Here is a 21,533-nt window from a genome sequence, read left to right on the forward strand (position 1 = left end):
ATAATTTCATGCAAAGTAAAAATGTCCACAGTCATATTTTATGTTCCTAAAGTAACAGAATGACTTTCAATCTAGAAAAGACAAAAGAAATGCTAATGTAGTATTATTTTCACTTTTTCCGTAAATTTCCGTTTCCCCCCGAAAAAAAACGGGTTTTTTCCCCGAGCTTCAAAATTTCCGGAAATTTTACATCTCTAATCGAGTGCGCCGGCAAAAACGAGTTAGGGGCCCTCGAAGTTCAGAGGACTCTAGAAATTAGCTGTTGACCTCACAGGGTGTCTGTTGTGGGGAGGGGAAGGGAAAGGAGTTTGTAAGCCGCTCTGAGACACCTTTGGGTAGTGAAGGGCGGGGTATAAATCCAATCTCTTCTCGTCTTCTTCTTCCCCAGGCTGTGAACATGCTAATGGAGGAGCTTTCCTGAGGAGGTTCTTTTGTGTATGGATTGTTTCCTGAGGGAGTTTCCTATTTCCTGAGGAGGTTCTTTTGCATGTACACAAAGTAATGGGATGTCAGCACAGATGCTGGACCACTTGCCTCTGGCGAAATGTCAGGTCCTACAATGCCAAGACCACGGCCATACAGCCCGGAAAATCTACAACAGCTGATGAACTCTGGCCGTGAAAGCCGTGAAAGCCTTCGACAACATATTGACTCTAGAACTATTTTTCACTCTGCCGGCCTGTTCCTTCCCCTCGGTTTCCAGCCAGATGTTGTTTATTTACTTGGTTCGATTTCTAGTCCCACCTTTCCCGTGAGCTGAAGCAGAACCGTGCAGATCTAAACTGAACACGTCACGAGAACAAACAAACAAACAAAACCCCCATGTGAAGTGCCCAGCCTCAGTGAAGCGTGCCCCCCCCCCCAATTCTGGAAGTCGTGGCCGAGAAACCACACTCACTGTTGGATAGCCGCGAGCTCCTCCTCCTCCTGCTCTGCCAAACTCTTGCAAGTGACGCCTCTCGAGCGATTCTTGGTTTCCAGGCGGGGGGTTTTGGGGTTGGTCAGCACGGCCTTCAGGGGCCTCCTCGGAGGTGCTGCACAGAAGGGGGGGGGGGAGAGAAGAAACAGAATATTTGGCTTCTTAAATCCACACAAGCTTCAGAATCGACAGGCTGAGAAACATCTCGGAAGCTCAGCAGGGTCGGCACTTGGATGGGAGACCACCAAGGAAAGCTCTACAGAGGAAGGCGATGGCCAACCACCTCTGCTTCTCAGAACTCAAAAACAGGATAGGTACTTGGATGGAAGACCACCAAGGAAAGCTCTACAGAGGAAGGCGATGGCCAACCACCTCTGCTTCTCAGAACTCAAAAACAGGATAGGTACTTGGATGGGAGACCACCAAGGAAGGCTCTGCAGAGGATGGCAGTGGCAAACCACTTCTCACTTGTTTGGAAACCCCCTTGCTGGGGTCGCCATAAGTCAGTTGTGACTTGACAACACATACATAGATTCAGCTTGGTTGAGGGAATCTGGAGTCCTCTTGGGGTTGAGGGAATCTGGAGTCCTCTTGGGCCCATGGACTCTATGAACGTGTGACAGCCAGTCTGTCCATGATCCCCACATCTTGGTCCCTGAGATACCATCTTCTGTTAATTTATCCCTCCTTCACCCACTGGACGTCTGTCTACCTAATTCTCGTCTATCATGCCTGAAGGGAATTTATTTATTTATCAAATGTATACTCCGCCCTCCCCGCAAGCGGGCTCAGGGCGGCTTCCATAAAAACATAATACATTAAAATGACACAATATTTAACCATACAATAAAAACATTATAAATACAAAGTGCTGGCGGCTGTTAAATTAACCTAGATGGTATATTACTAGAATAAATTTCCACTGCCCAGATGTTCCACGATGTTTCTGCTCATAATCAGTTAGATGTTAAAACCACAGACCAAGCTCTGCAGTAACGGCCTGCAGTAGGGATAGGTACTTGGATGGGAGACCACCAAGGAAGGCTCTGCAGAGGATGGCAGTGGCAAACCACTTCTCACTTGTTTGGAAACCCCCTTGCTGGGGTCGCCATAAGTCAGTTGTGACTTGACAACACATACATAGATTCAGCTTGGTTGAGGGAATCTGGAGTCCTCTTGGGGTTGAGGGAATCTGGAGTCCTCTTGGGCCCATGGACTCTATGAACGTGTGACAGCCAGTCTGTCCATGATCCCCACATCTTGGTCCCTGAGATACCATCTTCTGTTAATTTATCCCTCCTTCACCCACTGGACGTCTGTCTACCTAATTCTCGTCTATCATGCCTGAAGGGAATTTATTTATTTATCAAATGTATACTCCGCCCTCCCCGCAAGCGGGCTCAGGGCGGCTTCCATAAAAACATAATACATTAAAATGACACAATATTTAACCATACAATAAAAACATTATAAATACAAAGTGCTGGCGGCTGTTAAATTAACCTAGATGGTATATTACTAGAGTAAATTTCCACTGCCCAGATGTTCCACAATGTTTCTGCTCATAATCAGTTAGATGTTAAAACCACAGACCAAGCTCTGCAGTAACGGCCTGCAGTAGCGGCAGCCCCTACTTAAATGCCTGGCGGAAGAGCTCCGTCTTACAGGCCCTGCGGAACTGCAAGAGGTCCCGCAGGGCCCTGATCTCCTCCGGGAGCTTGTTCCACCAGGTAGGGGCCGCCACTAAAAGGCTCCGGCCCTGGTGATAGCTAGCTAGTTTGGCCTCCCTCGGGCCAGGGAGGGCCAGCCGATTTTGAGACCCAGACCGTAGTGCTCTCTGGGGAATATATGGGGAAAGGCGGTCCCTCAGGTATGTCGGACCCCGGCCATATAGGGCTAAGAACCCATGCCAGCTAAAGAGCTTTGGTGGTGAAAACTGTTTGTCAAGTCTCAGCCGACTTGAGGTGGACTCCACAGCAATCTCAGGGCCCAACGATGAACAGAGGTGGGTTTGCCATTGCCTGCCTCTCCATCGCAGCCCTGGGCTTCCTCGGTGGTCTCCTGTCCATGTACTAACCGGGGCCGACCCTGCTTCGCTTCCGAGATCTGATGACATCAGACTAGCTTGGGACACCCAAGTCAGGGCCAATGATGAACAGAGGTGGTTTTGCCATTGCCTGCCTCTCTCTGCGGGGAGATCTCGGGACTCCTGTGGTGGTCTCCCATCCGAACGCTAACCAGGGCTGACTCTGCTTAGCTTCTCGGATCAGAGAAGAGAGGGCTGGTGTCATGATCTGGGCTGTGCCGCCAGAGGCCTACTAGGCCCAGGGAGGCCTGGCTAGCAGTAGGTGAGGCTGGGCCTACAACTCCCAGAAGCCCCTGAGAGGTTTTGGAGCCAAAACTGACCAATAGGAAAAAAGGAGGGCTGGGAATAAAAGATCTGGAGCAGCAGGAAAAGCTGTTCTTCTTCCCAGAGGGCAGAGCCAGAAGGAGGGCTGCTGCAAGGAAGAGACCCTCATCCCGAGGGGAGGGGGAGTAGTCTAAGGCCACTGCAGATAGAGAGCTAGGGACAGTATATATTTAGACGCGTTAGGGCATCTGATCTCTTTTCTTTTCACCCACTTACTGTCATTATTCTGCACCTTGTTGTTTGACCTCCTATAAAACTGTTAGATCCCCCAAGCATGAGAATAGATCCACGTTCAAAAGTAAAGTAAGATTTATTTCAAAGACATGGTTGATCACGAACACACAGGGATTGATCGGAATGACGTTAGTCAGCAGTACAGGTATAATAAAGGAAATTTGAACAAGGTTTGGACCAATGGTCCCACTTCCCGCTGGATACGGGGAGATTAGAAAGGGCGCGAAGGTACATGAGAAAGTAACGCCCGTTTCTCTAATCACAAGTTCATTTCACACGGGTAAGTCTAAACAAGCATGACAATGGTGGGGGGGGGGGGGGGAAAGGAAGGGACGTGAGATGTCCCAGCAGAGAAATGGCAGCTCGCTGACAAAAACAAACTATCATCACTGTTCACTCTGCCTGGTCCTCGCGTCTATTATTCGGCCAAAAGGGAGGGTCAGAAGGTCTTGGGAGGGTGCTCTGGGCCTTCTCAAGGGAGCCTGGAACCAGAGTGGTGGCAGTGTCAGGTGACACCCCACCTGAGCCGTGACAGCTAGCCTGGGCCATTCAGGTCAAGGCAACAGAGATGAACTGAGGGGGGCGGCCATTGCCTGCCTCTGCGTTGCAACTGTGGTCTTCTTGGTGGCTCCCCATCCAAGTACTAGGGGAGCGGTGCGACAGTGGGGATATCCCACTGTCTTAACATCTGAACTGTGTCAGTTCGAGCCCCGCGCTGGTGTGAGCAGCTAGCCTGTTGTCCCCAGCTCATCGTCCACCCAGCGATTCGAAAGCTTCGGCGAGTAGATAAAATGGGAACCACTCCTTAGAGAGGGTGGGCACGCCAATCTCCCTTGTGGGAGGGTGTTAGCTGACGGTCGGGACGTCCTGGTCGAGGTTCGGAAAAGGCGGAAGAACTTCTCGGCTATAAAAATCCCTGCAGTGGATGTTTCCGGCCAGGCGGTGGCAGTGTGGCGATTTGACATACGGGTCCTGAAGCCTGGTCGACAAGCAGCCATTTGGAAAATGACTGAGCCAAGCCAGAAGAGGTTTACACTGTGCAGTGACAGCGTGTGCAATTAAAAGGATATATGTTGTCTTCCCTATCCCCCCTGAACATTGTTAGTCCCCTGTCTAAAATGTGTAACTGTGCATCGCTTTGAGCCCACTGGGGAAAGCGATTAATAAATGGAAAGTATTATTATTATTACTAACCAGGGCCGACCGCACTTAGCTTCCAAGACCTGACGAGAACTGGCTAGTGGGGTCAGACAGAGAAGAGAGAGTGCACCCCGTGCGGGTATGAAGCAAGACGGCTGCAGAATTCTCTCCCCTGCGGCCAGAGAGATTCCCAGCAGACCCCCCCCCCATTCCCGGCCTTACCTTCCTCCTCCTTCCTGCTCCGCAGATGGTAACGAGAGGGCGTGTTTCTCTGGAACTTCTCAATCTGCTGAGCCAAGGACACAAACTCCGGGACGGTCGCTTCGTGCTTCCGTTTGTTGCCCTGGGACAGATTGAAGGGCTTGGGGACCGTGGCTCCCTTCCCCACGCGAGCCTGAAAGCAGAGGAAGCCAGTCTTTCAAACAGCAAGATCTTGTGTGGAGGACCAAGCTGACTTTGCTACAGAAAAACAGCTCACGTCACTGTGCCCCTGAGGAAACGCCTTTCTCCCGGCTTTACGACTTGTGTCTGCAGGGCTCCTCGTCTCCTCCCTGTCCCTCAATGAGGTTGTTTTTATAAAAAATTAAGGAACAAGCTGTAGCCGGTGAAAAATGACACGGCCAAGAATAAGCAGATGCGCGACTCGGAAAGCTCTCGGGCCAGGGCAGCTGCCCGACACCTTTCAACATTACGTAAAGACATCAGAGAATCCATGTTGGATCAGGCCAATGGCCCAACCAGTCCAACATTCTTATGTCACAGAGTGACCAAAAAGACCAGGTGCCATCAGGAGGTCCACCAGTGGGGCCAGGACTCCAGAAGCCTTCTCACTCTTGCCCCCCAAGCACCAAGAAGAAACAGCATCCCTGCCCCAGACATAAGAATGTCAGAGAAGTCCTGTTGGATCAAGGAGAAGAGATTGGATTTATACCCCACCCATCTAGAGATGTGAAGGCCCGGGGGGGAAAACCGGGTTTTTTTCCTGAAGCCTTTTTTGTTTTTTTTCCGAAAAATTGAAAAAAGAAAAGAAGAAAAAATTGATTATGGAGCATTTTGTTTTAATATGATAAATAAAATATTTTAAGACAAGGTATTCAAATATTTTCCAAATCATTTCTAAAAAATATGTATGGTATCAGATTGATCTAATTTCTGTGCACTGAAGACAAGCAAGTCCTAGGTTACAAACTGAACTCTCCAATGCAAGAACAAGTTGCATTTCTTCCTTTAGGAGGTACTATTGTCACAAGAAAAGAAAAAGGTTTCAGGTTTGTTTTCGCATGTGGATGGGTATTCTGTTTGTAATAATTGCTTGGATACACTATATTTTTAATATGCTAGTGTGATAATTTAATGCCAAGTAAAGAGGTCCATAGTCATATTTTATGTTCCTAAAGTAACAGAATGACTTGCAATCTGGAAAAGAAAAAAGAAGTGCTAATTAGCATTTTTTTCAATTTTTCCAAAAATTTCAGTTTTTTCACGAAAAAACAGGTTTTTTTCTGAGTTCAAAATTTCCGGAAATTTTAAATCTCTAATGGTGAAGCAGAGTTAGTGTGAGCTAGCTCACAGTTTTTTAGCCTCCGGCTCACACATTTTTGTCTCAGCTCAGGAAGGACGGCTCGAGAGCAAACTAATTGATGCAGCAGCCCAATCGCTCGCTCACACCTTTAATGCCAGTAGCTCACAAAGTGGAATTATTGCTCATAAGACACCACAGCTTAGAGGGAACATTGAGCACTACCCAAAGGAGTCTCAGAGCGGCTTACAAACTCCTTTCCCTTCCCCTCCCCACAACAGACACCCTGTGAGGTGGGTGGGGCTGAGAGAGCTTCGACAGAAAATGCTCTTGAGAGAACGGAAGGTTTCTTTCACTTACCGTGAATCTTCCTTTGGAGAACAGCTGTGCCAGAGCTATGGCTTGCCCAAAGTCATCCAGCAGGTGCAAGTGGAGGAGTAGGGAATCAGTTCTCCCAGATTAGAGCCCACGCACTTAACCACTACACCAAACTGGCTCTATCAGCACCACTGGGGACAGGGGCCACTAGGAGATCCACCTCTGAAGCCAGAAGCCCTCCCACTGTTGCCCCCCCCCAAGCACCAAGGATACAGAGCATCACTGCCCAAGACAGAATGTTCCATCTATACCTTGTGGCTAATACCCACTGGTGGACCCCTGCTCCGTAGGTTTATCCAATCCCCTCTTGAAACTGTCTATGCCTGTAGCTGCCATCACTTCCTGCGGCAGTGAATTCCCCGTGTTAATTACACTTGGGAGTGAAGAAGTTCTTTCTTTTACCTGTTCTAAGCTTGCTGCTCGTTCATTTCATTGAGTGCCCACGGGTTCTTGTATTGGGAGAAAGGGAGAAAAGAGGTACATTTGGTACCTCTTGGAGCATACTCTGTCCTCAAACTGTTTAGGGGGCTTAGCTTTTTTGTAAGTTAACTAAAGAAATATTTTTCTGTATACTGAGAAGTCGTCCTGTCCCCCCCCCCACACACACACACACTGCAAGCAATGCTCACTTTAAGTTGTGGAGTCTTGTGAGCAAAAATTCTAAATTGTGAGCTACCGGCATTAAAGTCGTGAGCGAGCGATTTGGCTCCTCCATCAATTAGTTTGCTCCAGGGCTGTCCTCCCTGAGCTAAGACAAAAATGTGTGAGCCGGAGGATAAAAATCTGTGAGCTAGCTCACTCTAACTCAGCTTAGAGGGAACGGTGACTGCAAGTACACATGAATCCCAGCATTGGCTGTGGACGGCCAACCTCTGCTCGTCTCGTTACTGGCATGGGGGCCAGGTATGCCCTGCCCCGTGGAGCAGGTGAGCATGCTGAAGAAACGATAGGCAAATTCCACCTTTTCATTACAGGAGGATTCAGACAATGCATCAAAACAGGGGGCAGAGAAAACTCCTTTTTTACAACGAGCATCCGCAGGGGATCAGCTCTGGGGGGACGAACTGTTAGGGCGACGGGTCGAAGTGGATGGAGTTGTAAAGCTGCCTACAACCCTAACAGTGGCGAGGTGCTTGAGAGTGTAGACTCTAATCTGGGAGAACCGGGTTTGATTCCCCACGCCTCCACATGCAGCTGCTGGAGTGACCTTGGGTCAGTCACAAGCAATGCTCCCTCTAAGCTGTGGAGTCTAGTGAGCAAAAATTCTACTTTGTGAGCTACTAGCGTTAAAGTTGTGAGCGAGCGATTTGGCTACTGCATCAATTAGCTTGCTCTGGAGCCTTCCTTCCTCAGCTAAGACAAAAATGTGTGAGCCAGAGGGTAAAAAACTGTGAGCTACCTCACACTAACTCGGCTTAGAGGGAACACTGGTCACAAGTTCTCTCAGAGCAGTTCTCTCAGAGCTATCTCAGCCTCACCTACCTCACAGGGTGTCTGTTGTGGAGAGGGGAAGGGAAAGGGAGATTGTCAGCTGCTCTGAGACTCTGCGTGAAGGGCGGGGTATGAATCCAATCTCTTTTCTTCTTACCTTTATCTACCTGGCCTTTTCCCAGCAGGATTTGCTACCTGCAAGTCTTTCTGCTCTGCCCCCCACCCCAGTGGCAACAGCCGCCGCCTGAAGGCTCCCATCTCAGACGCTCCCTTCTCAAATCTCTGTGCCTTTCCCCCTCTCACTGGAGAGGGCGGGTGTTTCCTCAGGAGAGCTGCAAAATCCACTTCCTTGTAGTCTGTCCCAGGCTGGCTTTCACCGTGCTGTTTAATCCTGTCGTCTGTGCTGAAGTGAAAGTCTACTGGCTTCGTTACCTGGGTCACTGTCTTCTTCACAGGTTGCCCTGAGGGAGAGAGAAAAACAGGTTGCTTACCAGTAACTGGTGATCTTCGAGTGGTCATCTGTGCATTCACACCCATGGGTCTAGTGCGCCTGCGCTGGATCAAATCGGCGCTGTAGCAAGCTCTCTACAAAGGATTTTCGCGCCCATCCCCTCAGGCAAGCGCAGGGCCCCACTGCGCATGCCCAAGGGGGCGGGCACGGACATCCCACCAGTTCTTTTCTTACCGCCGCGTTGGAAGGACTTGTTTTACTTATCTCCGTTCGGATCGCTGTTTCTTGCTCTCAGTATTTTGTTTTCGGGGTTTTTTAAGGAACCGCCTCTTTTTCTTTCTTAGTTTGTGTGTTTATCAAAAAAAAAAGAAAGGATTTTGAAGTTTCGTTTTCGTTTTGTGAGGGGATTTTTACCTCAGACCTTCGGGTCTCTGAGGTGATTTTTTCCAGGCTGTTTAGCCTTTCGTTCCCCCACCACCACCTTTCCCTAATTTTTCCTCATCACCTGTTTTCCTCCGTATGGAAAAAAAAGGGAAAGAAGTGGGGCTTTTTCAAACGCTGTAAACGTTGTGGGAGTAAATTGGCACCGCCAGACGGACATAATTTTTGCCTCCTCTGCTTGGGCGAATCTCATAAGCCAGAGACTTGTCCACATTGTGCTAAGTTCAGCAATCAAACGAAGAAGAATAGAGCTGCTCGTCTTAAGGTGTCGCTGTTAGAGTCAGCCCTCAATCCGACGGCCGCAATGGAAGGACAGTCTTCTACACCGCGTGAACAGGGCCTCCATTTAGTGGGGAGACATGCCCCCCCCAGGGGAATTTCCCAGGCCTTTGCAGTTAGAGTAACAAACACACGGGAAACATGGCAAGGTTGAATAAAACGTGGGAAATCACAGTGTTAACAACAAAAACAAAGGACCCGATTGCGATAAAACTACTATAAATTCATTCATTCATTTAATGAACAGATTTGTAATATGGAATACTATAGATTTCTAATATGTAATAAAGACTCTAGCACTATAACCTGATTATTATAATGCACCAACAAAAATGGTATAAAGTATACAGGTAAACGGAACAATATACAATCGTAAAGGAATATCCAAAGTTAGAGACGATTATGCAGACAAGGTTCAACGTTATGGCTGTCTCGCTTGCAAGAAAAAGACGCAGCAAATGTCATGCGTTCAATGTTGTAGCTGTCTTGCTTTTAAAAAAGAGACGCAGCAAGTATCTTGCAACACGCCTCCCAGGCAAAATTGCATGTTACGAGGAATTCTTCTTCGGGCAAATTATTTCTCCTGGAACCAAAGCTTACAAATGTTACAACGCACAAGTCAAGAAATTCTACACGTGGCTTTTCCGGTTCCTTTAAGATTGTATATTGTCACATTTACCTGTATACTTTATGCCATTGTTGTTGGTGCATTATAATAATCAGGTCATAAATCTGGGCTCTTTTTGTAGCAGGGACTCCTTTGCATATTAGGCGACACACCCCTAATGTAGCCAGTCCTCCAAGAGCTTACAGTAGCCCCTGTAAGAAGAGCTATGTAAGCTCTTGGAGGATTGACTACATTAGCGGTGTGTCGCCTAATATGCAAAGGAGTTCCTGCCTCAAAAAGAGCCCTGAATTAATGAATTAATGAATTAATAGTAGTTTATCACATTTTGCTGTTAGAGGCTTGGAAGGCAGCTTGAACTCCTCCAGCCAAAGCGCTCCCCACCCACCAGATCCAGATCAAACTGCCCCTAATACATTATTTCTGGATCAAATCAAGCCTGAAATGACTAAACTGAGGCTATCGTACTTTGGTCACATTGTAAGAAGACAAGATGGACTGACTTAATCAGGGAAGGCACGGCAAGGCTGTTCACGATTGGATGTTCTGGAGATCAATCATTCACAGGGTCGCCATAAGTTGGAAGCGACTTGACGGTGCAGAACACACACACACACGATACATTATTCATTTGTTTTTATTGGCAACATTTATATCCTGGCCTTTCTTCCCTCACCAGGGCCGCTGAGGCGGCTAGCCGATTGAAAACATAAATCAAGACGGGTCTTAAAAATCATTTGCACTAACCCCTCCCCCAGTCATTATAGCAATTAAAAACCAAACTAAAATACACACGGTAGCGGAAAGTCCCGGCAAATTGCAGCCAACTTATGGAGACCCTGTGGGGTTTTGAAGGGAAGAAGAGGAAGAACAGGAAGAGGAGGATGAGGAAGAGGAGAAGGAGGAGGAAAATGAGGAAGACGAGGAAGAGAAAGAGGAGGAGGCGGAAGAGGAGGAAGAGGAAAAAGAGGAAGAAGAGGAGATTGGATTTATACCCCGCCCTTCACTACCCAAAGGAGTCTCAGAGCGGCTTACAAACTCCTTTCCCTTCCCCTCCCCACAACAATCTCCTTCCCCTCCCCTGTGAGGTAGGTGGGGCTGAGAGAGCTCTTTTGAGGACTGCTCCTGAGAGAACTTGTGACTGACCCAAGGTCACACCAGCAGCTGCAAGTGGAGGAGGAGTGGGGAATCAAACCAGGTTCTCCCAGATTAGAGCCCGCCGCCCTTAACCACTACACAAACTGGCTTTCTTCCTTAAAGACAAAGAGGTTAAACAGAAAGACGGGATAACGGAAGGAGGGATGGAGAATATAGAAGAGAGGCCCCCAACGGGATGCCAATGGTGCGCACCAACACATCTTAGAAAACGGTTGAGGCCAGTGGTACTTTTAAAAACTGCTTTGGCTGCAGCTGCCACCCCCACAGCACAAGGACCTTCACCGTGTGACTGAAGATGGGTATGTGCCGTATTTTAAAATAATCATAGTTTAATAAAATATTTAATATTTAATTAATTTTAATAAAACAATTATTTTTAAATAATATGAGTCCAGGTAAAAGACGGACAAAATTTGTGGCAAGGAAAATACAGGAACTTTGCATACTAGATAAAATCACAGACTCCATCCCTCAAAAAGAAACGACCCTCAGGCATCAATGTTTGTGACTTGTTTGGTTTCCCGTTTCAGAATATTTGTCATCTAGAGGAGATCTTAAATCAATAGTAGACACTATAAACCCTATATACTAAGGTATCCTTAGGATTTTTCTCTCTTTTTTTAAAAAAACAACCTTTTAACTATGTTCTTTATTTTGTTGGCTGAAGTAAGCTATAGTACCAATTCACCAAAACGTCTGTTTGACCGTTGTCTAATGTTGTTCTTACAGGTATGTATCTATAAACTACACAAAATTAAAATACATTTTTTTAAAAAAAAATTGTGGCAGGGGATGAGCTTTTGTGACTCACTGCTCACTTCTTCAGACACAACTAGAATGTGAGTCTGGCTGTCCTTATATCTTGGCGAGTGAAGTGATTTCAGATGCCAAATGACAATAGCAGCTGTGATCGGATTAGGTGTGATATGCAGCGAGATAAGAGGCATGCAGAAATCAGCACTGGTAATGAGATAGGAAGCCTAGGACTCGATATAATACTGATAGTGAAACTCAAGACAATACATACTCCTGGACTGAATCGAGACCTAGGCTTCCTGTCTCATTACCTTTGCTGACTTCTGCCCACCTCCTATCCCTCTGCATATCACACCTAATCTAATCACCCGTGCTGTTGTCACTCACCTGCTATGGTCAATCACATCTGGTGTAGGCCCAGCTTACCTGGGCCAGCAATGGCAACTTTGAGGGACTCCTCGTTCTTCCGGCGCATTTCAGCCACTTCCTGTTGCAACTGCTGCATCCGTTCCAGCTCCAGCTCCTCAGTAGATTTCAACTTGGCTGACGGATGCCTCCTGAAAAACAGAAAGTTTCTTGCACGGCCACTTGACTAGGTGTAGAGGAGAGGGACGGAGAGAATGCCCACCAATGCAGCTAGAAGCATCTCCCAACCTGTGGGGCGGGATCCAAAATCGGGTCATGGACCAGCCCCCCCCTCCCCCAATGGCCACCACTGCCTTGTCCCCTGCTCTCTTTTATATCCCAGACACCAAGATCTGACCCTGGAAACAATAATCTTTACTGCCCTACACATTAGTTAGTATTTCTCCACTGCATGTTGATAATAATAATAATAATCTTTCGATTTATTAATCGCTCAATCCTGCAGAGCTGCTGGCTCTGAGCGATTTACAGTTACACATTTCACAAGGGACTAACAATGATTCATAGGAGTAAGGGAGGAACAGACATATAAATCTTTTAAATTGCACACGTTCGCAGCCAACAGGGATTTTGTTTCAACTGTATAGACTAGACATGTTCCAGACGGCATTTTCCCCTCGGCTTGGCTTGATGACGTCAGCTTTCTCCAGGACTGCTTCGAGTCACAACGCCGCACTGCCACCGCCTGGCCGGAACGGCCCATTACAGGCTTCTTGAGGCCAAAGAGATCTTTCTAGGCTTCTGATCTTACGAGCTGGACATTCTGTTCGCTGGCTAACACCTCCCCCGCCGAGGGGTTTGGTGTGCCCACCCTCTCTAAGGAGTGGTACCCATTTTATCTACTCGCCGAAGCTTTCGAACCGCTGGGTGGACGGTGAGCTGGGGACAAGGCTGGCATCTCACACCCGCACGGGGCTAGAACTGACAGCCGTTCTGTTCAGCTCAGATGTTACTTTATAACCAGAGGATAAATCCCCTGTGCCACCGCTCCCCTCAAGTATAACGTGTCCTCATGGTTACTAGAGTGAGTTTCTTACACTCTTAAGGGGGATTTAATGGAGAAGGAGACGGTGCTCACAAGCTGAAATGTAAATGCCACAGGCAAAGGTTGTGTATGTCAGAATGCCACTCGCTTGGGGTTCACACCGAGGGCAGTTGTGCCCTTTGGGCAATGTTCGCTGGTTTCTCAAAAATCTCTGGTTAGCCACTGTAGAAAATGGAATGGTAAACCAGAGTAATGGTTAAGAGCGTGGACTCTAATCTGGGAGAACCGAGTTTGAGTCCCCACTCCTCCACATGCAGCTGCTGGTGTGACCTTGGGTCAATCTTAAGTTCTCTCGGAGCTGTTCTCTCAAGGACAGTTCTCAAGAGAGCTGTCTCAGCCCCACCTACCTCCCAGGGTGTCTGTTGTGGGGAAGGGAAAGGAGATTGTAAGCTGCTCTGAGACTCCTTCGGGTACTCAAGGACAGGGTATAAATCGACTGCCTCCTCCTCCAGATGAGAACCAAGGACATAGTTTGCCTAGGGTGCCAAATCTCTTAGGCCAGCCTTGGATGGGTCACCAAGAAAACTGGACTCGTGTGGGTCACCATACCTAAAAGGCTGGGAACCGCTGAGCTAGAAAGCCAAATTAACAGATTTTCCATCTGCCAGAGAGATGACAAAGAAGAAGAGAGACAAGAGGAGAAGATATTGGATTTATACCCCACCCTTCACTTCCCAAAGGTGTCTCAGAGCGGCTTACAAACTCCTTTCCCTTCCCCTCCCCACAACAGACACCCTGGGAGATAGGTGGGGCTGAGAGAGCTCTGACAGAAACGGCTCTTTTTCAAGAACAGCTTTTATCAGAACTATGGCTTGCCCAAGGTCATCCAGCCAGGTGCAAGTGGAGGAGTGGGGAATCAAACCTGGTTCTCCCAGATCAGACTCCGCGCAATTAACCACTACACCAAAGAGGAGGAGGAGATTGGATTCATACCCCACCCTTCACTCGGAGTCTCAGAGAGGTTTACAGACTCCTTTCCCTTTCCCTCCCCATAACAGACACCCTGGGAGGGAGGCAGGGCTGAGAGAGCTCTGACAGAAACGGCTCTTTTTCAAGAACAGCTTTTATCAGAACTATGGCTTGCCCAAGGTCATCCAGCCAGGTGCAAGTGGAGGAGTGGGGAATAAAACCTGGTTCTCCCAGATTAGAGTCCGCGCACTTAACCACGACACCAAACTGGCTCACAAAGGCTGACAGGTCTCTCCAGACAAGAGCCAAGGGCCAATTCTGGGCCAAAAACCTGCTACAAAGACACTGGTAGGACTAGTGACTCATTCCCCCAAAGCAGGAATTTTGCACATTTAAAAGGCACGCAAGAAGCTAAAAGACATGCCAGCCAGTCGAGGCATCACCTGAGCTACGGCACTATTCAACAGCTGGTCGGTGGTTCGAGCCCTGCCAGTCACTGCAGGCTTCTTCAGACGGCTAGGCCTATGAAATGCGGGGCTGAATACGAGAAACGCCTTGCAAAGGCTGGGCAGGGTGCTGAAGAAAGGAAGGGCAGGGTAGACGGCTGAAGCCAACTCACAACCAAGCTGCCCGAACCTTTGCTGGCAGGTTTCCCAAGGAACCGTTAAAAGTCAAGACACAGGGCCTCACTCCGCACAAGAAACGGATAGTTGCTTCTCCACCTTCTGGAGTTCTGGCCCCGCTGGTGGGCCTGCTGATGGACCCTGGGTTTTGGCTACTGTGGGACACAGAGTGGTGGAGTGGAGGGGCCACTGGCCTGATACAACATGGCTTCTCATGTTCCTATGGTCTGGGACTGTGGTGCTTGGCATTCTGGGTGCTTGGGGGAACAAGAGTGGAGGGGCTTCTGGAGTTCTGACCCCGCTGGTGGGCCTCCTGATGGCCCCTGGTATTTTTGGCCGCTGTGTGACACAGAGTGTTGGAATGGATGGGCCATTGGCCTGATCCAACAATGGCTTCTCTTATGTTCTTATATGGAGCAAAGGTCCATCAGTGGCTCTGTGTATTGGTTAAGTGCGCAGACTCTAGTCTGGGAGAACCGGATTTGATTCCCCACTCCTCCACTTTCACTTGCTGGATGACCTTGGGCTAGCCAGAGCTGTTCTTGAAATAGAGCAGTTTCTGTCAGAGCTCTCTCAGCCCCACCGACCTCACAGGGTGTCTGTTGTGGGGAGGGGAAGGGAAAGGAGTTTGTAAGCTGCTCTGAGACACTTTTGGGTAGTGAAGGGCGGGGTATAAATCCAATCTCTTCTTCTTCTCTTCTTCTATTAGCCACAAGGTATAGGTGGAACACTGTCTGGGGCAGGGATGCTCTGTCTTCTTGGTTCTTGGGGGGGGCAAGAGTGGGAGGGCTTCTGGAGTTCTGGCCCCACTGGTGGACCCCTGGGTCTTGGCCACTGTGTGACAGAGGGTTGGACTGGATGGGTCATTAGCCTGATCCAACATGGCTTCTCTTATGTTCACCATGAGTCCTGGAAAGTCTGTTCCAATCTCTTTGACAGTTACCTTTACTGTAGTAATTCCGTAGAAAATTTTCTTCTACAATCGCTCACACGCAACAAATACTGCGCAATGTAAACAGTTCGTTTCACAATATTTGCTTAGCAATCCCAATTCTTACCAATTACTGCTTGTCAACTCTTGAAGGAAACATTCCATGTTGACACCCTAATAACAAGGTCTTCACAAGACCTTGGGTTCTGTTATTAGAGAGTCAACATGGAATGTTTCCTTCAAGAGTTGACAAGCAGTAATTGGTAAGAATTGGGATTGCTAAGCAAATATTGTGAAACGAACTGTTTACATTGCGCAGTATTCGTTCCATGTGAGCGATTATAGAATAAATTTTTCTACAGAATTACTACAGTAAACATTTTTGCAACTTCTCTTTATTGACTTTTCATTATTTTTGTCACAGATATTGTTTTTGGTATTCCACTTCCTCCCGTGATCTCTCATTTTTGAGAGTCTCAAAAGTAAGCAAAGCTGCAGCACTGCATTTTCCATCCGACGAACCCCGTTTGGTTCTGTTGCAAGACCAATGCAGGCAAGCCACCCAACTTCATGGTACCTACTCTGGAGTTGTTGGCAGGCTGGGCCCCGTTCTCTTTGCTTTGGCTTTTGCTGGTGAGACACTCCGGTTCGCAGGAATTTCTCTCAGTTGCTCCCTGCTGTCAGACCTGGAGGAGAGAGGGGGGAGAGGGTTGGGTTGAAGCATACTAGACTCCAGACACTTGCTGGACCAAGGGTCGCCAACAACCTTTTCAGGCTTGCAGGCACCTTTGGAATTCTGACACAGCGTGGTGGGCACAGTGGCAAAATGGCTGCCCCAGAAGGCAGGTCCAATTACAAAATGCTGAACTTCAATATTTCAGGAAGAAGCTCTGCTTACCAGCATGCCTTTTAAAAGGAACACACAGTTTTTAAAAAATCTCATCGCATATACGAAGCAACAGTGAAGATCCTTGGGCTGTGGGGTGGCAGCTGTTGATCTGAAGCACATTTATTTATTTATTTGATTTACGCCCCGCCTTCCCCGTCGAGATCGCACGGCGAATCAGATCTCCGGTCATCCATCAGAAGGCCCGCAGGGCAAACGTCCCACTTACTTGGCACCACTCCCTTTCTCAAAACACTTGGCGGGCCCCAGGAAAAGTGTGGGAAAACACCATGGTGTCCCCTAGGCACTGCGTTGGGGACCCCTCTGCACTAGACCCTCAAATACAGAAAGAGTCCCAGCCCCGTCACCATAGTGCAGAGGACCTGAAACACCCGGGTGGATCTAGAAGTAGCCTTACCTCCACCCACGGCCAGGCACACAGGGCTTAGCTTTCTTGGGCTGTCTGTCAGCACTGGAGAGGGAACAGCACAGGGCTTTTCAGAGCGCACCATCTCCTAAATTGACTCCTGGCCCAGCCTAACCTATCGCTAACACAGGCAGACGCACACATGCGCAGTGTTCCCTCTAAGCTGAGTTAGCATGAACTAGCTCACCGTTTTTTTAGCCTCCAGTTCACACATTTTTGTCCCAGCCTGGGAAGGAGGACTCCAGAGCAATCTAATTCATGCAGCAGCCAAATCGCTCGCTCACAACTTTAATGCCGGTAGCTCACAAAGGAGAATTTTGGCTCACAAGACTCCACAGCTTAGAGGGAGCACTGCACGCAAGTACTGCTTCTCCTGCTCCTAGAAGAGAAAGGGGTCCATCCGTGGCTGCAGATTTGGAGGACGGTGTACTAGGGAGACGGGCTCCTCCTGGCACGAGGCCCGCTGAGACTCTCCACGAGAACACTACTTCCTGGAAGATCGTGTCCCAGCACTGGCATGCGGAGGCCAGTCTCCGGTTCCCCGGCCGCCGTGGTAGCCCTGGTTTCTGGCAGCCGGGACCGCATAACCTCTGCGCCTCCCCCTGCCCCAGATTCTGCACCACTTCGAATCCAGACATTTAAGGGTGTGTTACAGTCCCCAAGAATCTGCAAGGTACTTCTCTTTCAGGACAGGAAAATTTGAGGAAGGAACCAGAATACTGACGGAGATGACACGGTTAGTGGAGCAGGACTAAAGGGACTGAAGATCCCAACTTGGGGGGGTTTGGTTGCCCTGACGGTTTCCAAAAATTTGTGCACTCCTTCCTCACAATGGGGGAGGGAGGAGTAAAGGTAAAGGCTTCCCTCACTCGAAAGCCAGTCGAATCCGACTCTTGGGGGCGGCGCTCATCTCCGTTTCCAAGCCGAAGCGCCGGCGCTGTCCGCGGACTTCTCCATGGTCTTGTGCCCGGCATGACTAGATGCCTGAGGCACACGGAACGCTGTCACCTTCCCACCAAAGCACTACCTGTTTATCTATCTGCAATTTCTCACTGTCGAACCGCTAGGTTGGCAGGAGCTGGGGGCCAGAGACGGGCGCACACTACGTCACGCGGCACTCGGGGAGGGGGTAGGATAATTAGAGCAAGGCTTCCACACACTCACATATACAACTGCACACCGATGGAATGCAAAGCTGTACGGCTGGAGAGACTGAACCCTGAACCACATGATCACTCTTACTCTTCAAGATGTCATGGGAAAAGGCCAAGGAGGCACGTGCAACAGGTGCTTGGGACCACAAGCCAGCTTAATTCAGAAACCCACTCATATAGGGAGCGTTTCTCCTACACACTTTTTAGGCACATCGATACAGCCATAAGGCCTAAAACATCCCTTCAAAGAGAGCTGGTAGTGCCCCTCTGTGCTTTTGCCGTACACTCTGCTCTGGCAGAACTATGGCACATATTAGGCCGGTGCTTTCATACAACGGCCAACAGGCTCAAAGGCTTTTACAACACTCAGTTTCCTAGCCGGCTACTCCGCTCCAAGCTGTAGACTTGAAAGGGGGGTTGAGGAAGACGCTGGCAAAGCTCGGCGCCCAATTCAAGTAAGCTGCGACTCTCTTGACCCCTTTCCGTCAACGTACATTCTCAGTTTCTTTGGAGGAGGAGCATCTTCTCTGTTCGCCAGGGCGTTGGCGCATCTTTCCGTTCTGTTCTTGGTGGCCAGCCGGTGCGGGGTATTCTTCCGCTGTGCCGAGAGCCTCCTCGCTACCCTGCGGGAAGGAAGAAGAGGTCAGTTTACGCTGAAGTCAACGGGGCAGGAAGGGGTGGGGGGAGAGAAGAAGAGATTGGATTTATACCCCACCCTTCACTACCCAAAGGAGTCTCAGAGCGGCTTACAAACTCCTTTCCTTTCCCCTTCCCACAACAGACACCCTGTGAGGTAGGTGAGGCTGAGAGAGCTCTGACAGAAACTGCTCTTTTTCAAGAACAGCTGTGCCTGGAAGCAGATATCGAGCTTTAGTTCCCGCACAAGCTATGGCTCCACTGACAGGTTAAGATTTCGAAGAGGTGGCAACTATTCTACTAAACAGCAAAGTAATTTTGAGACTAGGAAGGAGAAAGAGGAGGAGGAGACTGGATATATACCCCGCCCTTCACTACCCAAAGGAGTCTCAGAGCGGCTTACAGTCTCCTTTCCTTTCACCTCCCCACAACAGACACCCTGTGAGGTAGGTGGGGCTGAGAGAGCTCCTCCGAGGACTGCTCTTGAGAGAACGGCTCCGAGAAAACTTGTTCACTGACCCAAGGTCATCCAGCTGGCTGCATGTGAAGGAGTGGGGAATCAAACCCGGTTCTCCAGATTAGAGTCCGCACTCCTAACCACTACACACGACTGGCTCTCCCCCTCAAAATCAGCTTGGAAACCCCAGCTGGTTCAGAAAGCCATGGCTTGGTTATTAGAGGGAACTAGATGGAGCGTACATATTTCTCCAATTCTGCGGACACTCCATTGGCTTCCAGTTTGTGACCAAGCTCGGTTTAAAGTATTGGCTATCCCATTCAAAGCCCTTGATGACCTTGGCCCCTCTTATTTGGGGGACTTCTCTCCTTATGCTCTGCCATGACATCTAAGTGCATCTCGGCAGGGGTTTCAGTGTGCGCCAACCTGCAAAACTGGCAAAATCAACAACTGCCCATATACGTGCCTGTTTTGAAACGGCCTGCCTGAAGTGGGCACGAAGACTCCCACGTTTCTGGCTTTCTACTATTCAAGAGGACTTTTCCGCACAGGTAACAGGGCTGCACAAACCTGGACAATATGATTAGGGACTGTAGTCTATACTGCTATGTATAACTTATTGTAAGCAGAATCCTATTATGTAAATCTTGTACCCCTTCAGAAGAAGATGAGAAGATATTGGATTTATACCCTGCTCTTTACTCAGATTCTCAGAGCGGCTTACAGTGTCTCAGAGTGGTTTACAATCTCCTTTCCCTTCCCCTCCCCACAACAGACACCCTGTGAGGTAGGTGGGGCTGAGAGAGCTCTTTTGAGAACTGCTCAAGAGAGAACAGCTCTGAGAGAACTTGTGACTGACACAAGCTCACCCACCAGCTGCATGTGGAAGAGTGGGGAATCAAACCCGGTTTTCCCAGATTAGAGTCCGCGCTCCTAACCACTACACCAAACTGGCTTTGAAATGCTAACAGACATGGATTATAAACACCCATTTCTACTGTTCCCCTTGAGCTGAGTTACTGTGAGCCAGCTCACAGTTTTTTAGCCCCCGTCTCACACATTTTTGTCTTAGCTCAGGAAGGAGGGCTCCGGAGCAAACTGATGTATGCAGCAGCCAAATGGCTTGCTCACAACTTCAATGCCAGGAGCTCAGAAAGCAGGATTTTTCCACAGCTTAGAGGGAGCGTTGCTCGTTTCTGAAGCCACAGGGAAAGAAAGACACCGGGACCTTCTTGCTCTCACGTCACCGGGTAGCTGCCAGGGTGTTCTGAGAAAGTGGGCGGGGCCAGGTGTGGCTTTTGCCCAGCAAGGCTTCAGGAAAAGCGCTGGAGATCCGACTGGCTGCCGCCACAGCACTGGGATCTGTGTCAGAACTCCAGAGGTGCCCACAGGCTCAAGACGGTTGGGGACCCCTGTTCTAGTGCTAATCTTGAGAATCATCACAAATAAAAAACAAACCGTGACAGGCTAACGAATAATAACAACTTCCAAAGGCATTTTGGTGATTTTTGTATCATTTCCACATAAATCGTGCAAAACGTGCCAAGTGATTCAGTGTGTAGCATTGGAAAAAATACAGTCTCTAACTGGTATTGATTCAAAAAGATTCACTCAATCGTGTTAAGTCCTTATTACAAAAACTAATACAAGGGAAGAGTCTCCTAAGGAGTAAGGGATGCATTCAGTATACAGAAACCATAGCATATATACATTTTATTTGATATAAAATTACCAAAATGCTTTTGGAAGTAACTAGTTTGTCTGTCACGGTTTGTTCTTATTTGTGATGTGGCTGTTTCTGTGATTCTCTCTTTGTTTGGTTTGGTTATGCTTGAGGATCAAGCAGAGACAATTGGAGAGATACCAGATACACTCAAGGGGCTGTTTACTGACGATGGGAAAGGCCATCACATTGGAATGAAGATAACATAAGAACATAAGAGAAGCCAATGCTGGATCAGGCCAACAGCCCCTCCAGTCCAACACTCTGTTTCACCTGGTGCCATCAGGAGGTCCAGCAGTGGGGCCAGGACACTAGAAGCCCTCCCACTGTTGCCCCCCCCAAGCACCAAGAACACAGAGCATCCCTTGCCCCAGACTGAGAGTTCCTATCTATACCTTGGGGCTCATAGCCACTGATAGACCTCTGCTCCATATGCTTATCCAATTCCCTCTTATAAGAACATAAGAGAAGCCGATGTTGGATCAGGCCAAAGGCCCATCCAGTCCCACACTCTGTGTCACACAGTGGCCAAAAATACCAGTGCCATCAGGAGGTCCAGCAGTGGGGCCAGGACA

At 48.7% G+C, this 21,533-nt stretch overlaps 1 protein-coding gene across 1 annotated transcript in view; it reads right to left on the reverse strand.

Annotated features, from left to right (window-relative positions):
- TPX2 (TPX2, microtubule-associated) overlaps positions 1-21,533 on the reverse strand; it is a 59,320-nt gene that overhangs the window by 24,031 nt on the left and 13,756 nt on the right. Inside the window, exons 4-9 of the mRNA XM_015405649.1 lie at positions 18,637-18,765; positions 16,257-16,361; positions 12,168-12,298; positions 8,335-8,492; positions 4,926-5,097; positions 899-1,034 (exon numbers count right to left, since the gene is read on the reverse strand). Coding sequence (XP_015261135.1) covers positions 899-1,034; positions 4,926-5,097; positions 8,335-8,492; positions 12,168-12,298; positions 16,257-16,361; positions 18,637-18,765 — 831 coding nt within the window. The remainder of the gene's footprint in view (positions 1-898; positions 1,035-4,925; positions 5,098-8,334; positions 8,493-12,167; positions 12,299-16,256; positions 16,362-18,636; positions 18,766-21,533) is intronic.

Source organism: Gekko japonicus, unplaced genomic scaffold (genome assembly GCF_001447785.1).
Source record: "Gekko japonicus isolate JY-2015 unplaced genomic scaffold, Gekko_japonicus_V1.1 scaffold4358, whole genome shotgun sequence".
Lineage (NCBI taxonomy): Eukaryota > Metazoa > Chordata > Lepidosauria > Squamata > Gekkonidae > Gekko > Gekko japonicus.